At 42.4% G+C, this 23,821-nt stretch overlaps 1 protein-coding gene across 2 annotated transcripts; it reads right to left on the bottom strand.

Moving 5' to 3' along the window:
- Positions 1-1,199: 1,199 nt before the first annotated feature.
- On the bottom strand, positions 1,200-17,082 carry map3k9 (mitogen-activated protein kinase kinase kinase 9). Of its 2 annotated transcripts, none has more exons than XM_015969168.3 (11): positions 15,829-17,082; positions 14,652-15,065; positions 10,807-10,987; positions 7,976-8,124; positions 7,507-7,682; positions 7,140-7,380; positions 6,681-6,803; positions 4,230-4,332; positions 4,017-4,129; positions 3,144-3,887; positions 1,200-3,004 (listed from the first exon to the last, which is right to left on the bottom strand). In XM_015969168.3, the coding sequence occupies exons 1-11, from the start codon at positions 16,199-16,201 to the stop codon at positions 2,556-2,558; spliced, it is 3,066 nt and encodes a 1,021-aa protein (XP_015824654.3). In that variant the 5' UTR covers positions 16,202-17,082; the 3' UTR covers positions 1,200-2,555. The 2 variants fall into 2 exon arrangements, with proteins under 2 accessions (XP_015824654.3, XP_015824653.3); XM_015969167.3 differs by having other exon boundaries at positions 1,200-3,007; positions 15,829-17,081.
- Between the last annotated feature and the right edge of the window lie 6,739 nt (positions 17,083-23,821).

Here is a 23,821-nt window from a genome sequence, read left to right on the forward strand (position 1 = left end):
ATTAGACAACTGCGTACTGCACAAGCCTGTGGGGGCAGTGCTATGATCTGGGGTTCAGCAACAGGATGTGCTCCAAGAATGAAGTCAGCTGACTACCTGGAATGACCAGGTTATTCCATCTTACCTGATGGCACGGGCATATTCCAAGATGACAATGCCAGGATTCATCAGGCTCAAATAGTGAAAGAGTGGATCAGGGAGCATGAGGCAGACTGGCCACCACAGAGTCCAGACCTTAACCCTACTGAGAATCTTAGGATGTGCTGGAAAAGGCTTCGTGCAGGGGTCAGACTCTACCATCATCGATGTGAGATCTTTGTGAAACATTAATGCAACACTGGATGGAAATGCATCTGGTGACGTTGCAGAAGCTTAAGGAAACAACGCCACAGTGAAAGTGTGTCATAATCAGAGCCACAGGCGTTCCAACAAAATATTAAGAGTGTGTGACCTTTTTATAGAGTTACATCCATTACAAAAAAGATTATTTATAATGTTTGATGAATATCCACAGCAGAGGATTAAAGTCATTTCATCTGATAAAAGTTCTGTTTTTTTTTTTTTTTCAGATTTTTGAGGATTCATGAGAAATCTTTCCCTCTTCCACAAACATCTTGTATAAGTAAATGTATAATAACCAAATTTGTTGTTAAAAAATAAGAAAAAGGAAATAGAACCATTTCAAGATAATGGATTGTATTTTCTCTAATTTCCCTCGGGGATTAATAAAGTATCTGTGAATTTGAGTTGAATTGAATTTTACCAGATTTGATCCTGAAATTTGTGTAAAAATCATGTTAAACAATCCACAAATGGATCTAAAATGATCACTGGTACTTTGTGTCATTCTCCTATAGAAATGACTCAATAAAAAGATGAAATGCTGCTTAAAAATATTTTCAACACATGCTACTGTAGCTGAGGATGACCCCTGAGGGCCCGTGTGGAAATAAACATTAAAAATACAGATACAATTATTTATACTTCCTATTTTGACTCTTTGTTTGGGTCTTAAAGCTTCTGGCTGAAATGTGTTTGATGCAAAAATGTCCTCACAAGCAATAGCAATAACAGCAATAGCATTCCTATATTCGTGTGATATTTTAAAGAGGACACTAGCATTAGCATGCACCTGGAGTCATGCTTCTGCACACCTGATGATGTTTAAGTAAAAAACAAATATAAAACATTAAATCAGACACATTTTTCTGCCACCATTTTACTCAAGTCAGTGTGTTCCAGTGCAAATGCAAGTCACCTAGTATCGGTATTGTTCCCACCCTGAACAATGTCAGTAAACAGTTAATTCAGCTTATTTGTGTTCAGATTTCATATGCATATTAAGAACTTAGCGTCGCTTCAACTAGCACCTATACATGAAATACGTTTGCATGATGAGCAAAATCACATTCCGCACAGTCCCAAGTAACCAGAAGTATAAAAAAAAACACACACATTCAACCTCATAGATCAGTGTTGGTGAATGGGGGAGGAAATATCAGAGTTCTGTTAACATTTCAAAATAAAATGACACAATCAAGCATTTAGAGGTTAAGGATGAAACAGATGTAGCTCTTCCTTTCTAACCAGTCCAATAAATAAATAAATAAATAAATAAATAAATAAATAAATAAATAAATAAATATTTTGGGTTGGCTGCTTGAAATTCAATTAAAATGTTTTTTTTCTAGAAACGTATAAAAAATCAAAACTAATTCAACCTGATGAAGTGGAACAAACCATTTAAAGACCTAACAGACAAAATAAATAAATAAATAAATAAATAAAATCTACAACAAGTTAAAAAAATAAAGGTGCACTTTTAACAAAATTACTGGGTCATGTGCAAAGGCTGAAATCTTAAACGTCCACGACGCCGAGTGTGACGAGATCCAGGCAAACAGAAATATGGTAAAAAAGTATAAATATAGAAAATGAAGAGAACCTTTCTGCTTCACCTGGGCATGCCTCACCTGGGCGTGCCTCACCTGTGGGTCATTGAACTCCATGCATGGCTGCACACGGACAGCAACTTAGATCAAGAGGCAAATGTACAAAGTTCCCTTTTTGTGAATCATTTCTCATCTTCTCAAACAAATAATGAGACAAAATGAGTGAATTCCAGATGAATTCATTTTGAAATAAAGATTATTCCCGTTTTGTGTGACAAGACCAGAACAGCTAATTTATCTTTTTTCTAAAAAATCAAAACAAAACATTGTACATTCATGATCATATCCAAAAGCGCACTTCCCTAAAAGCACAATCTGAACTCAGGCTTTGAAAAGAATGTGAAGCTTTCAATCAGTTGAGGCGTAAAGAACGATGATAGAAAACATGTTCTTGTTTCCAGTTTCATCTGATGCATTAAAGCCAAAGAGGCTCAGATTTTATTTTCAAGTACTCGTAACCCTTTAACCGTTTTCGATGTCAGACTGAACCAAACACGTCACAAGGTAAAGAAATGTTGGTTTTGCTCGGTGTTGCAGATGGAGAACGCTGGACCGTGGCCTAACGGCAGATTTGGTTCTGTCCATGTTGAGCAGTGAGCAAAATCAGGACCAGAATCCTGGATTACATGATGAGTCTTTAGGAAGTCTGATCTGTGGTGTGCAGAGCGGGACCGTTCCATCCCGACACTGTCCCTCGTCCAACTGATCCAACAAGTTCTCGTTCTTGTGCGGAGAGAAGGGCGTTGGCGCCTCTAAGGGGGTGGGTGGCACCGCCGGGTCTCTCCCAAACTCCACGGTGGGTGGAGTCTCAGTGCTGGAGGAGTGAACGGGGGACTCACCATTAACTAGGCTCTGTCCGTTTCCCCTGAGCCGAGCTTCCGCCCAGACAATATCGGCACGAGCTCGAGGCGAAGGCCGAGGTCGAGCCAGAACGTCCAGGGTTTTGGGGCGTTCTGGAGTGTGGCGCCGCCGAGGTGTTGGGGGGAAGACTACATTTGGATCAGGAAGCCGGGGAACCTCAGAACTGTCTTCTTTTAAAGCCCTGAAGACACCTGCTGTAGCAAAACAACGAGGAGGGAAACCAGTTAAAAACACATGAAAATCTAAGATGAATGTTCTTCCCAAATAAACGGAGCATGCCCTAATGCATCAGCTATAAATGAGATGCTACACACGGTGTCGAAGCTTCACCTGTGTTCTCTAGAGCTCTTTTTTCAGGTAACGGCTCCAGTATATTAGAAGGACAGTTCTTCTTGATGGCTCCGTCTGATGGAGTCCGGCGTAGGCTGCGCGAGGCGGCTGGAGCACAGGGAACATGTGTGGGTGTGAGAGACTGGTGCGGGTTACGCTTGAAGCTTTCCACGTGCGTGTTGACCAGCGAGTTGACTGGGATCTGGACCGCCATCCTCTGTGAGACAGGAGGAGGCTGGGAAGGAGGCGAGGCAGGGCGGTAGACCAGCAGCTCGTCGCTGTCGGAGCGCAGCAGCGAGTGGGTGGAGTTACAGTCAGACACCGATGATATGGACAGGAGTGTGTATGAAGGGGGTAGCGAGGGAGCCGAAGGCTTCAGCGGGCTTTCCCGCCGGAACATTCTGCGAGTCGGGGGGCTGGTGCTGCGTCTTTGGCCGCCTGTTCTGTGGAAGAAGCTCTCCCATCGAGGTTTAATGCTCTCCTCGGGCTGAGCCAAGGACAGCAGGTTGCAGCCCAGCCCAACGGCTGCCAGCAGAGCACCGCAACTCAGCAGCACCAGCTCAGCACGACGGCCCCCGCCCGGGCTTTTCCTGCACGGTGTGTCAGGCACCTGGCTGCCGAGGCAGTATTCATCTCCGTCATCAGCGGCAGAAGCAGCATGGGCTTCTTTCTGGAAGGGAATGCAGAGGTAGGACTGACCAGGAGAGGCACCCGGCTCAGTAGTGAAGCAGCAGTCTTCGTTCTCTAAAAACAGCACCGTGATTTGGTCAGCTTCCAATCACATGTTTCACACACAAATCTGTCCATGCAGTAAGAGACAACCCTTTACTCCGTGCATCATTAAGACAAGTCATTCTAGCTACTCCCACTTACCCATCTCCACGAGGCTTGGCACTCCAGGCACCGCTGGACTGTGTCTCGGAGATCTGCGGAGGTTCGGGGCGCTGCAGGACCGCTGCCTGCTGCCCTCATGGGGAGGCTTCACACTGTGATCAAGGAGAGCTGCCTTAGTGGTGGAAAGATCTGACTCATGAAATCAAAACGTCTCAAAACTGACGGTGCAGATTCTATTCGTAATCCTCCCACCTGGCGTCTGCGCTGTGCTCCCTGTATACACCACATCCACGGGAACGACCCTTTTTACGGGACCCCCTTCTCTCGATCTCTGCGCACCCCTCTCCTGAAGTAACTGTAGAATAAGAAATGAAGCAGTTATACATTAGGGGAAATAAAAGAACAAACTAAAAGGTTTATTAGGTAGTAGAAGGTCTCAGATCCACAGATGCTATGCTCCATGCTAATAATTCACAATTTAATAAGATAATAGAGGGCAAAAGCACTGTTAAGGCTGAGATTGGTTTCAGTTGTAGTTTTGTCTTTTTGTTGGTACAACAGGAAAAAAACAAACAAATACGATTGCTCTGGAACCAGGAAGCGTGGAGGCAGGACAGATTATAAACAGTGACTGCTACAGCCACCTGTAGTTTGTAGGTGTGTGTCCAGCTCATCTGCTCCACAAATAAAATAGGAAACATTAGAGTGTTCAGCAGATCATCGGCTGCTTGTTGTTCCGAAGGTTCGGTACAAATCACGGGGGGAGAGCGCCTTCTCTCATGCAGCCCCACAACTCTGGAACACTCTGCCCCTCCATGTGCGTTTGGTTTGACTCCCTCTGTCAGCAGATTCAAGTCGGTCCTTAAAACACACTTTTTCAGCATTGCCTTCCCTCCGTGTCACCACATGAAAATCCTAGCCTGGCAAGCCAGACTAAATAAATGTATTATTTAGTCTGGCCATGCTCCATTGACGGCTCTCGGTTGTGGGGCGGGTTCTACCGTTGTCTTTCAAATGATCTCCGCATTCCACTAGACAATGAATGTGACATTCTCTTGTTTCACTCTGTTGCATCATCCCACCCACCAGGCATATAGAGTGCCCTGATTGGCCCACAAAGCGGATAAAGCTCTGTGATTTGTTCACTAAGCAGATAGAGCACGATTGGCCCACCATTATGGACCAGTCACAGCTCTTTATGTGTTTGAAACCCCTCTAGAGAGTTGTGATTGGCTAGCCAGAGTCCTGGTAGGAGCTGCTGAGGTTCCAATGGAGCATGCCTAGACCATTCTTTGCAAAGCAAGAATTTGGTCTAGTTCACTAGGCTATGAAAATCCAGCACCGGGTTTACTTTTCTTAATTTAGTTTTTACGATTCAGTTGCTCACTTTTAACACGTCGCACCGTCTTGTAGCTTTTTTTGGTTTTATTCGTGCCATTTCAAATGGTTTTTATCATTCGTTGCATTATTTTATTTTTGACAGTGCTGTTAACTGTTCTCTTATTCTATTGTTTTTAGTAGGAATTTTTATCCTTGATTATTTATGCTATGTTTTTATGTATTTTACCTGCTTTCATTGTGTTTTGTTGATTTGTTCAAGCATTTGGCTCTTATGTACAGCACTTTGGTATGGTAAATTGGTATGGTATGGCACAGAATATGGTGCAAAAGTTCACTTATGTCAGTAATTGAACTTAAAATGTGAAACGAATCAATGAGACTCATTCCATGCCAAGCCAGATATTTCTAACCTCATAAATGTGATGATTATGGATTACAGCTTATGATAAGCCCGCATTCAAAATCTCAGGCAATTAGAATGTTGTAAAAGGTTCAATAATCTAGACTCAACGTGTCACACTCTAATCAGTTGATGAATCCAGAACACCTGAAAGGAGTTCCTGAGCCTTTAGATGGTCTCTCAGTCTAAGATGAATTACTGACATAAATGAACTTTTGCACCATAATTCTCATTTTTCCAGCTTCACCTGCACTCCCATGGCACCTAGACAGGGTATCTGCAGGTTTACGGGAGCCAGATTTAAGACTTTTTAAGACCTTTTTAAGGCCACTTTGACCAAATTTAAGCTATTTTTTAAAATTTCATTTAAGCTATAATTTCCAGCTATTGCCTGAAACCGGTGCTAACCATGTCGCGAACGTGGGATTAGCCATCCAGTTACCATTAAACTTGCACTTCCCCATGGTACAAGCTCCCACTAGCTTAACCAGCTAATGTGCTCATCTAAAAATAGCCCCCTTTCACAACCAACTGAATGTGTACAGTTCCGCTTACGCAAATATGATACACATAAAATGCTGAACACTAACTAGAAATTCCCGAAAATTTTATAGAAATAAAAATATCTTGTTTATTGGGTCTTTGGTCATTTAAGACCTTTGGAAACTGTATTTAAGGATTATTTGTCATTTTTAAGGATTTTTAAGGCCTTAAATTTGGAAAAGCTAATTTAAGACTTTTTAAGGACCCGCGGATACCCTGCTAGAGTTCTGCTGTTGTGTGAAGGAGACTACAGAACCATATCCATCCTGGTTTCTGTTGTGGTAATTGAACAAAAAATGTGTGTTCCCCACTAAAGACAAGAGCAATGCTCCTCTGTGATATATTCTATGTCTGGTCCCTGCACCATCCAGGGTGGTGTGGTTATGAGGAGGTACCGCTACACCTCTCATTGTACTTACGCTGGATGGCCCTCAGACGAGGCAGCATGGGTGGACTGGAGGGGGGGCTGGAACTGCTGCTGAGCAGACTCCTCCGATGATCGTGAGATGGAGACGCCTGCACCGTGATTTTGTGCTGGAAATCTGAAAGATTCAGAACAGGGCAGTGAAAGATTTCTAGGAAAATAAAATAACTGACGTGTGTATGGGTCAGAGCGGGTGGTTAAAGAGGGACTCAGGAGCTTGGATTCAGTCACACACCTGAACCAGACCTAAAAACGTCACACCCTCATGAGAACTTCTCCCAGATTCTCCCACCTGGATCACCTCCATCCTTTATTTTGTTTTTGGTAATCCCCATAAACCTTCAGTTAAGCTTTAAATCAAAACAGCACACTCCTTCCCAACAAATCTAATCTCTACGTTTGTCTTTGAGGTTTCCTATCAATGAAAACTGTTTAATGACCATCTGATAACTACCTGAGGGCAGGCTGATCCTGTTCCCATCCTTGAGTTTAAGGCGGCTGCGGCGAAACTTGCCCTGCCTGCTCTCCACGCGAGGCTTCTCCTGGTAAAGCTGGTGAATGATTATGTTGAGCTCGCGCTCCAGGATGTGGATCTCCCTTTCAGCTAGCTCCTGCTCACGTCTCCTCAAAGCCTCCTCCTGGCACTTCTGCTGCAGCGCCGCTCGGGTCAGCTCTTCCTCCCACGATCGCAGCTCCTGATGGGTCCCAACAAGAGCGGCGCAGTAAAACAACACAGCTGTCATCACATCTCAGCCGTGGCTGTAGGAGAAACAATCATAATGAATGAGTTTTCTCCTAAAATGTCTACCTCTCGTCATCACCTTTTCCTTTGTCCTAAGCTGATCAAACATTTCCTGGATCTCCAGTTTCCAGTCATCCTGCAGAGACTGGAACGACTCTGCAGGCATTTCAAAAAAGCCGGACTCCTCAATGGCTGTGAGCTGGTCCAGTATGGTGGAGAACTGGGGCCGGGCGTGAGGGTCTGGGCTCCAGCAGCCTGTGGCAAAACATAAAACACACTTTCAGAGACGTCTTTTGACTTTTCAGACTGTAATAAAAATTCTATTCTTTTGCCGTTTCATGCATTCCAGATAAGCCTTAAGAGGCCCCAAAACACAAATATCAGCCATCCTCTGACCATGACCACTGCATTTAGGTACCGGCAAAAAAAACTAACAAAACAACAACACATATTGGTCGACCTCTACGCCGTAAAACCACTGATCACTTATGTGTTTAAAGCACATCTAGCTTTGTCCTATGTTACATAGACTTTGCTTGTTTTCTTACTTTCCATAAGATGTGCAAAAGGCTCAGGACAAGTGGAGGGGATAGGCAGAGCCAGCTTATTCATCGCCACCCCATAAGCCACTGCAAGACCGTCGATGCTTCGGAAAGGAACTTCTCCAGTCAGCAGCTCCCACAACAGAACGCCATAACTGGAGCGAGGGGGTTACGTATCAGAGAACAAATATGAGCAGAATAGGAAAGAATAAAAATTAGAGATCTCAGAGATAAATGGCTTTATTATCATGTAATAGTGATGTAAGGAACATATAAACGTTAAAACAGGTTGTTTGCTGCAAGACACTGAAATGCAATTCAATTTTATTGCAATAAATGTCAAAAAGAGATGATTTTGCAACCTAATCATGTTTAGAAAAATATAAAAATCACGCAGATAAGCGAGGATGCTGACAGCTACAAACTACAAGCTGATTATAGGTAAGGCATAAGGGCTGAATTACAGTTCTGCACCTCCAGGTTTAAGGATTAATAACTGATCTGATCAGGATGCAGGAGAAAAGACAAGAACTTGTTTGTTGTTGGACTTGTTTGAGCAGAAAACATCTTTTTCAAAATGTCTTTCATTCATAGAAGAGCATTGATTTAAATGATGAAGTTTTAATAAGACTTTTTTTTAGGTTTTCCTAAGAAACTGAGAACAGAGGGGAATGATTGTGCTCCAGGTTTTAAAGGCCGATCGTCCAAGACAAGGGGTGTTTTCTAGTTGAGGGAAAAAATAACCTTACTAGTTCTCCCCGACCACAACAATGTGGTTTTATCTATCAAAAATTTCAAAAATTTATTTATATACATTTATGGTGATTATTTATCATGTATACTTGTTGAATTAGGTCCAAAATAGAAATATTAGTAAAAATATGAACATAAAAATTAGGGCCAATTCAATTAACATTTTTATTTGCAATTAATTGCAAACTGATGTCAGATTGTAAACAAGCCTCAACGTGATATTTTTTATGTTTCTAATACATTTTTATCTATAGAAGCAGACACATATACTTCCATAATGCACATGTATGGAAGTATATACGTTGCAACAAGAAAGAAAAAAAGATAACAATCTCTTATATAGCGCCTCAAGATAAAGAGAAACCCACAATCAAGAGAGAGAGCCGTGTGTTTATCGCAGCGCCCTTAGCTCCAGGCACAGTTTGGTCATTCCCAGGCCCGTGTATACGTTTCTGCTCCCACAGAGCAAAAATTCCTTCTACTTCATTCATGAGTTTGGAACTTCCTCTTTCATATCATGCTGATGTGATCGGTGTTTAGTGTGTTTGCGAATAGTTCAGACTAGGGCTGGATGATAATTCAATAGTTCAATATATCTATCGGTAAACATGTGGTGTGACAGACAAAAAATGGGTCGATAAAACTTCAATTAAAAGTTTCCTTTTTTCATTATAACCTATCAGGTAGCAGCATACTAGACTCACTACTTACTCCTAACCAATCAAAACCACAGACTCTGGCAACGCTGAGTCACCAGTCCCTCATCTCTTTACAACAGAGCATGAGGAAGCAAGATGTCGCAGCAAGAAGAGGCGGAGAAAAAAATAAAAATTCCAAAAACAAAATGGCCAGGGCTGCACGTAAAATATATTTTCTACAATATTTAAAATATTTTCAATAATTATTGATATCGATCAATATTTACATTTTTTTTATCAATATACTATTTTTTATATCGTCCAGCCCTAGTTCAGAGTGAGCGAGCAACGGACTTTCAAAACAATTTCAAATAATTGTTAAAGCTCAAAATAATATTTGCCGTGTTAATGAATGAATGTTTTAACGCGATAATAACAAATCAATTTTGACAGTCCTAACAAAAATGTTAGAATCACTCTGCATCAACAACCTGCTAGAAAGATAAATTCATCACTCTATAAATGCATCTGAAGGCGACACCAAATCACTCCAGCCCTTTTTAGAAGGAACACCAGCAAATCAGCGTAAAACTGCTGCCACGGTGTGTCTTACGAGCACGCTGTGGCAGCAAGGTGCTGCGGAATTCGTGCCATCACGCTTGTTAGTAATATTGCTGCAACGCCGGCCTTGTGAATGCATATCACGCCTTGGCGCAACAGAGGGAGGTGTCATGATCACGTGGGGAGTTACTGCCGAGCTCCGGCTGGCAACTATGTTGAAAATGAAAGTAAAAACGGGCTGGAAGCTCTGCTTTTGTAAACAGAACCAGCTGAGATGATAAACTGGAGCGATGCTCCAGGAGCTTCTCTCTGTTTGAGCAAGAGATCAGATCACCAGAGGCTGCACAGGGACCGTGGAGGACAAATACGTTTAGGAACAGCTTGTTAAAAAAACGGAATGAGCACAGCTTCGATTGCAATAAAAAGCAAGTTATGTCCAAGATAAAAGGAAGTCCGCAGCAGCGCAAAGACTGCCCCCACACCGCCTTTATACCACCATTAGGTAGTCACATTACCGCCACGGTGTGATCACTTACAAACGATCTAAAGCTACCTGATGCCACCACAGCGTTGCAGCAAATTAGCGGCTTCTGAGGGCCAAACATGGACCCCGAGCCTCATGTTGGAAAGCACTTCACATGTTAACCTAAACATTTTCCAGAGCCTTCTAAGAAAGTCTTCCAGTCAAGTTTAGGAAAATGCTAAAAAAAATAAAACACTAAACACCTGGAGCACAGGGACCTGTATCTTATGATCATAATCTATCGAAATACATTTTCCCACACTGGCTATAGAGTAAGACCTTTTCCTAGGGATTGGTGTTTCGACTGATTGTCTTTCTGGCTTTGGTTCCATCAGAACCCCCGCCCCCCCATGCCTGCCCACCTCCAAACGTCGCTACCCTTGGAGAAGGTGGATGAACGGATAACTTCTGGAGCCATCCAGGCATACGTCCCAGCGGCGCTCATCTTTGTGGTGCGGTGCCACTCCCGAGCCAGGCCAAAGTCTGTTATCTTCAGAGTCTTGCCGCTGAGGTCTTCCATCTCCACCTTCTCAAGGATTAGGACTGGGGCGATGAGGCACATCGGAGGCGATAATGGTGGTGGTTTGGTTGGAGAATGGAGGGTGGGGGATTTGGGAAGGTTGCAGGTTTAAATGTAGGGAGAGGCAGCAGGAATTTCACGATGAGGCACAATGCAAACGTAAAGGTAAACAGACAAAAAGAACAAGGTGTGGTTGATGGGAGGCCACGATGAAAGGATTCAATGGATGAAAGCAGAGGACAGAAAAAGAAAGAACAGAGAAAGCAAGAGACTATGAGCTACACCAACAAAGCAAAGCAGGGATGAAAAACCCATTGATCATTGCTGAGTATTCACTTTTTACTTTCACAAACATTCTGACTACAGAATCAGATTCATCCTCTGACAACATTCTGCACCAACAGGCCTTAAAAACAGCTCCTAAATGTGTGTTCACACAATGCAAGACTCCTCCTAAACTCAAGCTATGTCCACTCCACAAAGCCAGACCATCGGTGCAGGAGTGTTCCCCGGGCCGTGGTTCACATCAGCACCTCTTTCCTGCAGATGAACTGCCAAAACCTGTGTAGCTAAAGCAAACCCTGCTCGCTGAGGAGGTACAATGTGGAATATGTTTAGAGAACTGACAAACACCAACATGGATGAACAGATCAAGATTTCAACACAACAAAATAAAAAATGCATGTGCCCTACTTTTATAAACACCTCTATCCTGTTTGGACATTTTAAGTTATTTATATGCAACCCAACAGTTGACAGGTTTACAGGTATGAATGCAGTCATAAGTATGAGTGAGAAATCGTTGCACAGATTTATTTTTTATCATGCATCTGGAAGTCTTCTATAGATATGACAACAAATATCTGTCTTCTGTTTCTTGCAGATGTTAGAGGGGCAAAAACAAACACTGAACGTCCATTCTGGAGGGCTCATCCAGCAGATAATCACCATATATGGAGAAACATATGTTGGTTCTGTAAAGCTCAGGAAATAGACAGGCCCTCCCAACAACTGGAAGGCTAACAAATCAATTTCCCACCCTTCATGTGTCAAAGAACACCAAATCCAATATGTTTATTAATGTAGGATTTAATGTATAACTTATATGATAGTTGGTGTTGATAAAGATGGCAACACATGGAATCTGCCTTAGACAACACAAAAATGCCCACAACTGGCGGCTTAACAGATACTGAGCTCAATATTCTCCTTGAAGTAGCGACTCATCCAAGATTTATGTTCCAAGATCTTTGAGCTTGTACAAAATCATGTGAAATTGGGAATAATGTTATTAAGATTTGACCAGATGGCAATAAGATGATCCTAGTTTAGGATCGTCATGCAGGCGATCTGTATTCCTTATAGCAGAGCTTCTGACCCCCAAAACTAACAAAGACTTGTGACTACAAACATCGCTAAAAGCTAAAAACAAAACTAGGACTAATAAAAACAAACAACTTGAACCTGCATAGTGTTTATTATAACCATCTATACCTTTACTTTTTAAAGTGACAGTGTGTATTTTCCTTGGCAATAGGGGGCAGTGCCTAAATGATTGCAAGCCCTAGCCTGTAGAGCAAAATCCTTTTGCTCTACAGGCCGGTCTAGATTTACAGGATAAGTTTATTTAGAATCCATAAAGATGATAGGCTTACCTTGTACTGTGATATAATGTAGGCAATACATCAGTTTGTTGTTGCCATAAGCCCCACCCTGTTCCATAGAGCCCCATGTAATTTCACTTGAGCGTCAATCAGCATTGGCCAATAGCGTCAAGACATGCAATTGCGTACATATGTCAACCACAGAGCGTGTGAACAAGTTTGCAAAAGTCCGTTTTTAAATTTTGTTTAAAGAGCTGCAAAGATATGGCTAATCACAGAGCAGCTGCAACCACTTTCACAGCCCCGAAAAAAATCCTGACTGCCTGTTTCTACTCGAAGACAAAATTTAAGAAAAGCCCATGGACTAAACTTGTCGAAAAGCACCTCAAAGACTAGCAAACCTTGGACCTGCTCTTCAACGAAGGAAGATCTCAGCGTTCAACTCGAATGTGATCAGATAGTTGGCAACATTTCTTTAAACCATATGTAAATAAATGAACAGTATAAAGAGAGAATAATATCTAACTGTAATTGTAGAGGTGGTGCAAAAATCTGGGAAGCAGGGAGAAGGGTTTAAAGGTGCAATGCACCCTTTCCACTTCTAAGTGGTGCCCTCTCAATAATAACTAGATTTCTGCGTAACTGCATAAAATAAAGCACAACTACAATAGTCTAGTGAACCAAACCAAATTCTTGCCTTGCAAAGTTTGGTCTAGGAATGCTCCAATGGAACCTTTGCAGTCCCTAGCAGCGTTCTGGCTGGCCAATCACAGCATTCTATCTACTTTGTGGACCAATCACTGCACTTTATCCTCTTTGTGGGCTAATCAGGGCTCTTTATTCATCTGGTGGGCGGGATGATGTGTGGAACAAAATGGCGACAGCTCGTTTGAAACGGCTTTTACATCAATTTTGGACTATTTGGATTTGAGCTTTATTAGAATCAGGAGCAGATAGATGTGTTTATGTCCTTTATTTAGAAAAGGGATGTATTTTTGCTCTCTTCAACAGCAGACTGCTTCGTTTACCAGCATCCATTGTGGTGAGTACGTCATGTTGTTCATTGTCTAGTAGCATGTGGAGATCGAAAGACAACGGCAGAACCCGACCCACAACCGAGAGCTGTCAGTGTGGAGTGTTGCCAGACTAAAGAATATATTTATTTAGTCTGGCTTGCCAGGCTACAACTACTGTGTTTGTTTTGTTGTTCATCAACAAAAAGACCAATTTAGTGTCAGGAAGAGAGCCAGAGAGTTTGTCTGCTTTTCCCAGACATTAGACGAGACCACAATGTTACTGGAGACAGTCTGAACATTTTTATGTGCATATGTTCTGTTTAGAGGACAAAATATATCAGTCTGTAGGAAAAAGGAGAACTAGATAGCATTATTAACAAATCCAAATTTTTTCTTTCAATTACAAATACTCTTACACACAGGCCATCACTTTAAAAAAAAACATTTTTGCTATTTTGCACCCCACTCATCATAGCTTTACCTCCAGAATACAATTAAAACAAACAGCAACCAGGTAAGTGTGAACATGCCTTAAAGAAGAGGGAAACTTTAATTCCTGCACTGTCCTACAAAAGGCGAGTCCAGGAACACGCCACTTTATCACTTCAAATCAGACGAGTGAGCCAAAGGCAGCCAAGAGTCTTGTTTTGTGCACAGTCAGAGCTTCCATAGGGGAGAGTGAGGGAGTGAGGCAGAGCACGGGGCAAATCCTTGGTAATAGGCTTGGGATTTAGGAGCTTCAGTTGGGCAAAAGGCAAGATTACAACAGCTCTACAAGCAAACACCCAAACTCCCCTTAGCTGCTCTTTCCGAATTAAAAAAGACTAACCTGAGTACATGAGAAGCACGAGGATGTGTCGTAGTCGTGTTTTAAGTAAGATTCAAAGCTGCAGTAACTGGGTCTGTACCAGCACATGCCTTTGTATGGCCGATGTGTTAGTAGGAACTAACTACTACTGTAAAGTGGGATAATGAAAGAGTCTGGACTAGTGTGGATCTTTGTGAATTGGTTTTATAAAACACGTTAACCTGGTTTTAAATACACTCGTGTACAGAGGAACTCTTACTGTTGCTGGACTTGAGGTCACGGTGGATGATGGGGATGATGGCCTGGCTGTGGAGGTAGAGCATGCCCCGGGCAATCTGCACAGCCCAGTCCACCAGGGTACACGGAGGGATCCGTTTCCCAGCCAGGGCCCGGTTCAGAGGACCTCCTCGAGCGTACTCCATAACCAGGCACAGGTTGGGCTCCAGGAGACACACCCCCAGCAGAGCCATGATGTTGGGATGGTTGAGCATGGCGAAGAGCTTGGCCTCCTGACGCACGCTCTCAGAAGTCTGAGCGACGTCCTCATCAGGGTCCCGTCGTGCTGCTTTAACTGCCACCTCTGCACCCCGCCACACTGCACGGTAGACTTTTCCAAACCCGCCGACCCCAATGATCTCCTCCAGGGTGAGCTCCGAGAAATCTATCTCCAGGACTTGGGAGAAAGAAGACACATTTTTATATGTTTCAAAACCAGGTCAAATGAAAACTGCCCTGCTATCCCAAATCCAGTACACTTTTGAGCAACTTTGCTACAAAAAATGGCTTGAAAGGTTTGTACATTTGGAAGTTTCAACAATTATGGTAAGTTAGGAGCTGATGTTGTTCATTCTGTGGATTCCTCCCAGCCGGCTGAGCAGACTGACCTTGATGAATATTTCAGGTGTGTGAAAGTAGGCCGGCTATCTCCCTAAGAATGAAGCCGCTAACAAAGATAGCCCTAGGTGGTGCAGTCCACTCAAACAATCTGCTTAACTTTGTTTTACTGCCTTCTTTATGCTTGGTTATAACATGGAAAATAATAGGTGGATGCAGTAGGAGTACCAATTACACTTGGCCTATAAAGCGTGTTCCTGCAGTGCATTGTGGATGCTCTGCACTCACTGGGTCTGTCTGAGATCCTGATATGAACATTTCATACTGGTTTACATATGCATAGTAACACTTAAGCAAATCATTGCACAATGCAAAGCTTTAGTGAAGAAAATGAACATGACTGGTGATGTCACTGAGGTGGGGTGACTGTTTGGTCCTGATGCTGAGGATGCGCGTTCAAGCTCCCCCCCCCCCCCCCCCCAGGCCAACAGCAGCGCTATGCTATGACACATCACTCTGTTACCAACAGTTCTAACATGGAAACACTTAACATTTCCTTCAGTTCTTGAGACATTCACATTTCTATGAAATCAGATACGTACGGTGCAGAGAAGGTACGGATCCCTCCGAGCTATCCCGTAGGCCTATTTCCTCCGGTATGCCGTTCCTTCTGCTGATATAATTGCACGGGAAAATGCCAACCCGATCTGCGATCATCCCGGTCCACCATCCTTCATCCCCGGAAACCAGGGAATCCTTGGACAGGACCTCTACCAGGTCCCCTCTGCGAAGGCTGAGCTCATCATCCGCATTCGCTTCGTAGTCGAACACCGCAGTCCAGACGACCGGAGCGGTGGGCTCCGCATCCTGCCTGGAGCGGCTACCATTCTCCGGTGAGGGCCAGAGGAACACATCGGTCTCCTCTGATGCTTTAGGACTCAGACTATTGTCCAAAACGGCCTTGAAGACATCCATGGAGGCGATCCATAGGGGCGGAGTGGATCATTAAAGCACATCCACCTGGCTCGGAGCGTCCTGCGTCCGCGCGCGCACACGGGAAGCTAAGCAGAAGTTCCAGCGATGCTCGGGTGCGGAACCGAGCAGAGACGTGACCCTGAAAGGTGGAGGACGCAGCAGGAAGCGAGGTGTTGTTTAGCCTCTCTTCTTTGTCAGGTTCGCTTGGGCGTTCAAAAAGTCGCTAAGCTTGCGCACGCGCACAGAAAGTGCGCTCGTGAAAGTGAAGAGCGCGCTACGAGCAAAGAGCTACCTGCGCGGGCTGTGGAAACATGCATGGTCAGGTCAGCGGGCGTTTCTGCACCGTGTTAGTGAGCAAAGAAGCCTCCTCGCAGGGGCGGTTCTAGACTAAATTTTCCAGGGGGGCCAGTATTTTTTCATGGGGGCGCTAGACAAAAAAAAAAAAGGGAAAAATTAGGGCAATATCAAAATTCTTTTTTGTCCCCGCCATATGACTAATTTTGTGCTTGTGCACAATTTTGCCAAAGGAAATTCCTAGTACTGTGAAACTACTCGCTTTTTTGTTCTCTTCTTTTTTATATCTATCTCTACTATATTTTGGGGATCAAATTTATCAAAAAATTTCCTTTACTTTTTTCATCTATGATTTTTTACAGCTGTATTTTACTAAAATAAGATTAAAAAAATTCATAATTAAAGACAATGAACAAGTAAACTATTACAGCGAATGCAGTAATGGTTTACTTGTGAAAGTAAAACTGGCATGTTTTTATGGTACTCAGATAACAATTCTGAATGCTTCACTGCAACATGAGACTTGAGTAAAAAATAATTCTTGTTGATTATTATAGTTTGTGACTTTATTTGAAGATTACATGTACTGTACATATGAAAAATAAACATTCAAACAACTTAAATATGTGCACAATACAATTTCAGACAATTTCAATTTTTGCCTTTCAGACTTTGCATGTACCAAAAAAAAATTCCTCTCTCAGTTGCTTTTTTCCAGTTCCTAAATCCACATGGTGAGTCAAACACACTTCCTGCGCTACTTGCTGGGCTAAAATGTCTGCATGCATGACAATAATTAGAGTCCATAGTGACAGAATATTCAGCCCAAGGATGACTTTCATACCAGCTTGGCTGAAAGCTGTGTGTTCTGTTTCCTATTAATGTCACTGGAAACGTCCTCAAACGATGCTGAGTAGGTGGGTCATCCTTGCACTTGCTGATATCTGAAAGAAAATAAATGTTAGCATGAGGATAAAAGTTATACGGTAATTAGTTAATTCAGAGTCTTATTTTATCTATTTATTAAATATAAACAACAGAAATTTTGGTCCAGAGTCAGCATGCCTCAAATGCATTTTACACACAATATGAGCTGCAATCACAGAGGGGTTGTTCAACACCCACAAACCTGACGGTCGTGTATACAGTGCACATGACAGAAGATGTCCCTCTTTTTGCTCCTCACTCTCTCCCTCATAGCCTACATCTTCCTCCTCCTCACTCTCAGGGTGGACAGTCTGACCTCTCTGGTTCCTCTCCAACCAACTCCTCCTTCTCTCTTTCATCCTGCTTCTCAGCTCCCTCGTGACTTTCATCCTCTCTCTGTCTACGCTGTTCTTTATTAACAGCGGTAAAAAAGGACTAAATGTACCTTTTTCTTTTCATGGCCGCTGATGCTTCCAGTCAGTGCTGCGAGAAAGTCATAGATAAATGAATACTGTGATCTAATCTCAACGTGTCTAAGGCTTAAAATGCAGCAACTTCATTTTTATTTTACAGTTAATGTTACAAAGGAAAAACAAATCAGTATTAACTGTGGATAGACTCAGACTCAGAGGCTGAGAAAAGCTGTTGTTCCTACCATCACCTTGTCGTGAACAAGCCCCCTGCAATTTGATTTGCCCCACGGCCTGTAAATACAGACCACAGAGCTTCTGAGCTTAAACAACACACACACACACACACGCACGCACGCACGCACGCACGCACGCACACACGCACACACACACACACACACTACAACACATAATGAAATGGTTTTTAAACAGATACTTTTAGGGAAGGACTAAAATGAAGAAACAGCAAAAACACTGAAGATTTCCTTTGTTGCTGGTCCAACAGGTTCTACGATGCTGCAGGAGTTCCAGCTCAAAATGTAAACAACAGCATGAGGCAGGATGTTTATTTCTGCAGAGACGATAAACCAAGGACAGCTCAAACACTAGAGTTGTTTAGTTTAGTTCAGGTCATGTGTGCTGATGTGGCTTGAATATACTTGATTTTGTGCTGTCCTGTTTTTCATCAGATCATCTAGGACTATTGTTAATGTCAAAAGTAAACAGGCCCTAAGATCTACTAAAGTTCAACCATTTAATACTTTGTACGAGGGAATTCATATTTCTATTTCTGTTTCAAGCCCGTTGTTGCCGACTGCAGCATTCACCTCAGTTTCTGGCTCTTGTAGTTCCTGCAAATTTATCAAAAGGGAAATATAATCAAGACATTAGTGTACGCTGTCGTTCATCTACATTACAATAGAAATATTGATTTTATATTTTACATTTAAACTTTGAAATTTGGGACAGAAAACTACTTTTTTGATTGCTTTTGGCCTATTACCACCCTGATGGATGTGTCTTCTTCTTCTCTTTTGGCTTTTCCCTTCAGGGGTCGCCACGGTGAATCATCTGTCTCTATTTAATGCATAGTGCTGGTCTATTAATCTTGTGATTCTTCATTACACAGCATATGGCAGTACTTCCTCACTACTGTCACCTAAATTACATGTTTTTGGTGCCTTTCCCTAGATCCTGGAGAGAAACATTCATTTGTCAGGAAAATAATAACTCTCTGGCAGCACAGACTGATCCAAACAGCAGCTAATGAAAATAACAATGTTTGGCCAGCAAGTATCCTCTATGGTCGCCCATCAGGCTTGTACACAGTTTAGGAAAAGAGTGTGTTTTGTGGGGGAGAAAACGCTTCAAGTTTCTTCAAGTTGGACATGCTGTCCATCATCTGGGCAATCTTCCAAATCCAGCACAGGCTCCAGGGACTCCAGGTCTCTCAGCACAAACTGGATGGCAGTTCCAGCCTTCTACAAATAATTCTATATTTCTTGAGCCTTGGAAGAATTGCATAATGCATGCCGACAAACTTTAGATGAAAGGCTGTAACCATACTCATAATAAAACCACAGCAGGTCTGGCCTTTTTAGATCAGAAACCACATAAAATTGAAATGGGAAAAATTACAGTGAAATGAGTTTTGATATTAGCTAAACAATAACCAAAGAATGTAACACACATCTACCAGTAGATGTGTACATTTTTACCAGAGATGGGGTTTCCTCTGTCATTACCAGAACACTGATCGTGAACTGGGTGATATCCATGTTCCTCCACTCTCTGCTGGGTCCTGTGGAGGTGGATGTTCCAGAGGTACATGATTGTATAGGATGTCCTACATGTACAGCTCCTGAAACCCTTGGGGGGCTCTGGTAATCCAGATTCAGCTCAGTCTCCATCGAGGACGACTTCTAAGCTACTGGCATGAATCCACCGTTAAATATGTTAAACAATGTGTTTTACTAACCTTTGCTTTAGTCACAAAAACATGCTTTTTAAAACGAAGAAACAAAACATTTATTTTACGACGTTTATGAAGTTTGAAGCACTTTGAAGCCACGCAGAACTAACCGCAAAGGTAACGTTTAGCTGCATGTGAACGTCTATATTATTTATATATAATTATCTATATTGTGGATTAGTTTAAAAAGTGATTACAGGTAAATCAAAATACCTCTCAATGCCAAGTCTTTAAGTCTTTAAATGTCTTTAAATATGACGACAATTCTTGGCATCTCCCTAAAATACTTACAGGCCAATCTTTCACAATGGTATCACAACCACAATAAAAAAAAACCTCTCAGATTATTGGAAATATAATATCAAAAACTACTTATTTACTTGGACTGACATACTATTGCCTTCTTCATTGTTCATTTCTGTGCATTGCTGCCACCTATTGGATTGAAGACTGTTCCAGTAGCTCACGCCTATAATTTGTTTCCCCCTTATTTGATGAAACTATTGCGTTTGTCATCTTATGCATTTAACAGTCGCTCTGCAAACCGGATTTTATCAACAGTTCCTAAAACTACATGTGCATCAGGCATGTTGTCGTTTCAGTCTGCTGCAGCCAGAGACAGAAAACTATCAACAGGCCGCTTAGAGTAAGACTCACGCCTGAGTCAGGCCTAACCAATGGCGTGATACTCCGTTGTGTGTGTGTGTATTTAGTTGTTTATGTATTAGTTGGTTTGTTGTTTTATTTGTGCATGACTGTTTGGTAATTTGTTGTTTTGTTTTTTTAGCATGTATTTGTGTTTGGTTGTCTCACACACTGTAAAAAAGGAATAAATCAACAAATTAAACTGAAAAATATTGAAACATAAAGTCAAAGTCTACTTTTTCACATTTAAACAACAAATGTCTCTATCTTATATATTACTGCAAACATTTTTTGCTAATGAATCAGTTAATTTCCCCATTATTGTGTATTTTTGTCATCATTGTAACTTTCCAGGTTGTTAAGGTAGTTACAAACATCCCTACCTTTCATTCAAGGCTTGTTTGCTTTCCAGTAAAAGCTCCACCAGGAAAACCTCCAAAGTTGTGAAGTGATTTCTTTATTTAGTCTGCACTTTAAATAATGCCTAGAACCCAAAACTTAAATTTTGTCTGCAAGAGGAAAAGGATCTCTGTCCAGTCTTCCTGAGGGGAAGAGATGTTTGGATTTTATCTTCAGAGCCTCCGAGCCAGAATGTGACTTTGATTTCACAGATTGCTTTTGTTAAACCACCACCAGCACCGGAGTAGATTTCAGACCGATTACTTCTTCAAACCAGGTAGAAGTAATGAGTCACAAAAATAATTTATATCCATGAAAAATGACATCTCAATAGTGCCAGGTGTAAAATAGCCTGATACAGCACATTCTGTTCTACAAGCCAAACTGAGCTGGTAAAGACAGCACCTCATTTAAAACATGGTACTTTAATAGGAAAACCCTTCCATGTTTAAGTAGATTTCAGCTGTAACCAAATATGCATCGGATTCACAAAAAATGTGGCAGGAATTTATTTTTTAAATATTCACCGTCTCCTGAAAGATGGTGGTACTTGGTTCTCAGGAGAAGACTGGACAGCAGATTTAATCAGATGTGTTGGTCAGAAAAAGTCAGATTTATCTTCTGCTTTATTGATGAGTCAGCTTTTTTATGCTAATTCTCAAAAAATGTGTCAACAGACTTTTATTTTTATTTTACTTTAAGACAAACAAAAATCTAATGAAAACCAATGCATGGAAGCAGGGATCCATCTTTTTGACACAAAAATAACCCAGCTCCTAAAGGAGAGGTGGAGGGTCAGATAATGCCAGAATCCAATGATTCAGAGATGAACTTCTCCATGCAGTCTCTTTCTGGTTTAGACAGGTTGTATAATCTACTCAAGGGAAGAGAGGCCCCAGGGAGGAGGTCAATACCACAATCATAGTGTCTACGAGGTGGTAATGAGGAGGCTCTGTCTTTGCTGAAGACCTGGTGGAGGTCATGGTATTCCTTGGGAACTGCCGACAGATCGGGTGGTGTAGGTGGACTAGAAAGGGTATCCAGGGCAGGAATGGAGGCAGATCGGAGGCAGTGAGAAAAACAAATGAGACTCCAAGACTCAACTTGCCCAGATCTCCTATTGATGTGTGGATTATGTGAGGTGAGCCATAAATGTCCTAAGACCACTGGGGACTGAGAAGAGGGAAACACAAAGAGATTTTTTCACGATGATTTCCAGAAGCAAGTAAATCAACAGGAACAGTTTGGCGAGTTATAGCTACTGGGTGATTACCGTCCAGCAATGAGACTCTTAGAGGGGTCTCCAGAGGAATGGTGGGCATTCCCAGCTTTAAGACAACTGCTTGATAACAAATGGTCCTCTCACATCCTGAATCCAGCAGAGCATGAGACACAAACTGCTTTTGGGAGAAGGAAACAGTACAGGGGAGTGAACACCAGGCATTAGTGTAATTTTGGGTACCGCCCAACAGTTTACCTGGAATTACTGGTGGGGTCTTCCTTTTAAATGTACAGGACAGGTTGAGATCATGTGACCAGGCCAGGCTGACCACAATATAAACAAAGTCCTGAAGTAATGCGACAATGCCTCTCCTCAGGGGTTTGTCGAGTCCTGCCGATCTGCATAGGCTCATCAGCTGCAAGGTTGGATTGAGACCTGGGGCGATGCCCTGAGATGGAGAAGGAATGGGAGCAGACCAAGTACCTTCGTGACGCTCTTTGAGGCGTTTCTCAATTTGAATGGCAAGAGAGATGAGCTCTTTGAGATTCTTGGGTTCCTGGCAGTAGGCAAGTTGGTACTTAAAGCCCCCTTGAGAGAATCCTGGTCTACGGTAGAAACAGATGCTACAGTTCTGAATTCAATGGCGAACTCTGCTACCATCTTTTTCCCTTGGTGTAGGTTCCAAAACTTCTTTGCTAGTTCGGCTGGGGATTCAGAACTACTAAATGTAAATAAAAATGTAAAAATCAGACAAAAATCTCGAAAGCAGGCCTACTAAAAATCTAGCTTGTCGGCTCCTAGCCTCTGCTCACTGTAACACTCTGCCCCGAAGCAGGCCAACAATGTAAGAAATTTTCATGGAGTCACTAGAAAAGGTTTCAGAGATCGCCCAAAAGGTAATCTGCACTGAAGTAAATAACCGTGGCATCTTTCAAACTCATCGGAAGGTATCAGCTGGTGGTGAGTCAGAAACCTGGAAGCATGCTTGGGGTTCCAACTGGGTAGGAACGTTTTGGTGACAGAAAGTTCTGGGGTAGATAATTTTGCATCCATTTGACGTAGCATGGTGTCGAGTTTATGTTTATTTATTTGGCAGACACTTTTATCCAAAGCGGCGTACAATTGTTAACCTATAAGACATGTTGTGATCTGTGGGGGAAACCGGAGTACCTGGGGGAAAACCACGCATGCATGGGGAGAACATGCAACTCCACGCTGAAAGGCCGTAGCCGAGTTTCGAACCTGCAACTGCGCCACCATGCCGAAATGAGTTGAAACAGACATTGGTTTGTGTTGGTTAGTTGTTCTAGGAGAGCTTAAACAGTATTCTCGTGTGATTCTGTCATGGTGGGGGGTAGTTTTCTGACCCATAACAAGCAGAATCACAACTCGGACACAAAATAGGGAGAAAGAAGAAATAAATGTTTATTAAATCTAGAACTAAAGGCGCTGCTCAAAACAAAGGCAGGTGGGCCCAGAGGGCTCTCTGAAAAAACAGAAGAGGTTAAGTCTCTGAGGTAAAACAAAGAAGGTTAGGTTGGAGGCTTATGGTTTCTGAGAGTGATTAGGAAAAAAGCTGGTGTAGGAGTTTTAAAACCAAAAGTGAGCAAAATCTAATCTAATTTTTTAAGTTGAAGTTTTTACAACTAAACTTATTAACTTGCAACTGATGTTGAGTTCAGTAAACATGACTACAATCGTCCAAAGAGCAGTGGTGAAAACATTTTTGGGGGGCTTTATGTGAAATTACT

Source organism: Nothobranchius furzeri, chromosome 18 (assembly GCF_043380555.1).
Source record: "Nothobranchius furzeri strain GRZ-AD chromosome 18, NfurGRZ-RIMD1, whole genome shotgun sequence".
NCBI classification, from domain to species: domain Eukaryota; kingdom Metazoa; phylum Chordata; class Actinopteri; order Cyprinodontiformes; family Nothobranchiidae; genus Nothobranchius; species Nothobranchius furzeri.

Excerpts from the sequence above, each read along its gene's own strand:
- map3k9 (XM_015969167.3), bottom strand. The coding sequence starts at position 16,201 with ATGGATGTCTTCAAGGCCGTTTTGGACAATAGTCTGAGTCCTAAAGCA. Across the intron at positions 10,988-14,651 it reads TGACCTCAAGTCCAGCAACA|TCCTAATCCTTGAGAAGGTG; the intron begins GTAAGAGTTCCT and ends TCATCGCCCCAG. Across the intron at positions 4,130-4,229 it reads GAGCACAGCGCAGACGCCAG|TGTGAAGCCTCCCCATGAGG; the intron begins GTGGGAGGATTA and ends CCTTGATCACAG.